The 553-nt window shown below is 41.0% G+C and overlaps 1 protein-coding gene across 1 annotated transcript in view; it reads right to left on the bottom strand.

Moving 5' to 3' along the window:
- Nucleotides 1-553, bottom strand: part of LOC118328381 (sodium-dependent neutral amino acid transporter SLC6A17-like) — a 12,056-nt gene that overhangs the window by 7,520 nt on the left and 3,983 nt on the right. Inside the window, exon 3 of the mRNA XM_035662092.1 lies at nt 96-142. Within this exon, the coding sequence (XP_035517985.1) occupies nt 96-142 (47 nt within the window). The remainder of the gene's footprint in view (nt 1-95; nt 143-553) is intronic.

The raw sequence follows: 553 nt of genomic DNA, 5'->3' as shown, positions 1-553 counted from the left end.
GATAGATAGATAGATAGATTGTAATTTATTGACATTTTACAGTATGCCCTCTGCTACGTGACGTAAACAGCCAACATACTTCCAGTAAATTGTATAATAAGGTCTGCACAGAGTGAGAGAAGTATGCAAATGAGGCAGCATGCTTTGTGCATGTCCCATGTTGCTGTCAGTCTTCTGAGCAGTCGTGCCAGCCAGGACATTCACAAGCTAAATAAGGTTGAGGAAAGCATGAATAATTAAAGTGCTCTCTTTTCCACACTGATCTTCTACGAGATATTTATAGCTACTTACTTCTGTACCAGCCGTGCGACTCTAAAGAAAGGCTACCTTTCTCTCTCTAACACGTCAATACCTCCCACAAACCCAAGAGAGGCTGAGGCAGCGTGAAGGCTGTTGTGGTGACTCCAGATGTTCCTGTAACTTTATCCGGCTCATCACCATATCAGTTTCATGGTTGTTACATGCTATGAACATGCATAAGACATATAAAACCACACTTTTAAATCAGGGATCAAATTACCTTTGTCCTTTAGAAAGATAGACAGATAGACAG

This window comes from Morone saxatilis, unplaced genomic scaffold (genome assembly GCF_004916995.1).
Source record: "Morone saxatilis isolate NCDOM2014 unplaced genomic scaffold, NCSU_SB_2.0 Contig18, whole genome shotgun sequence".
In the NCBI taxonomy this organism is placed as follows: domain Eukaryota; kingdom Metazoa; phylum Chordata; class Actinopteri; family Moronidae; genus Morone; species Morone saxatilis.
The sequence above is the reverse complement of the archived record's forward strand: the minus strand, read 5'-3'. Positions and strand labels throughout refer to the sequence as shown.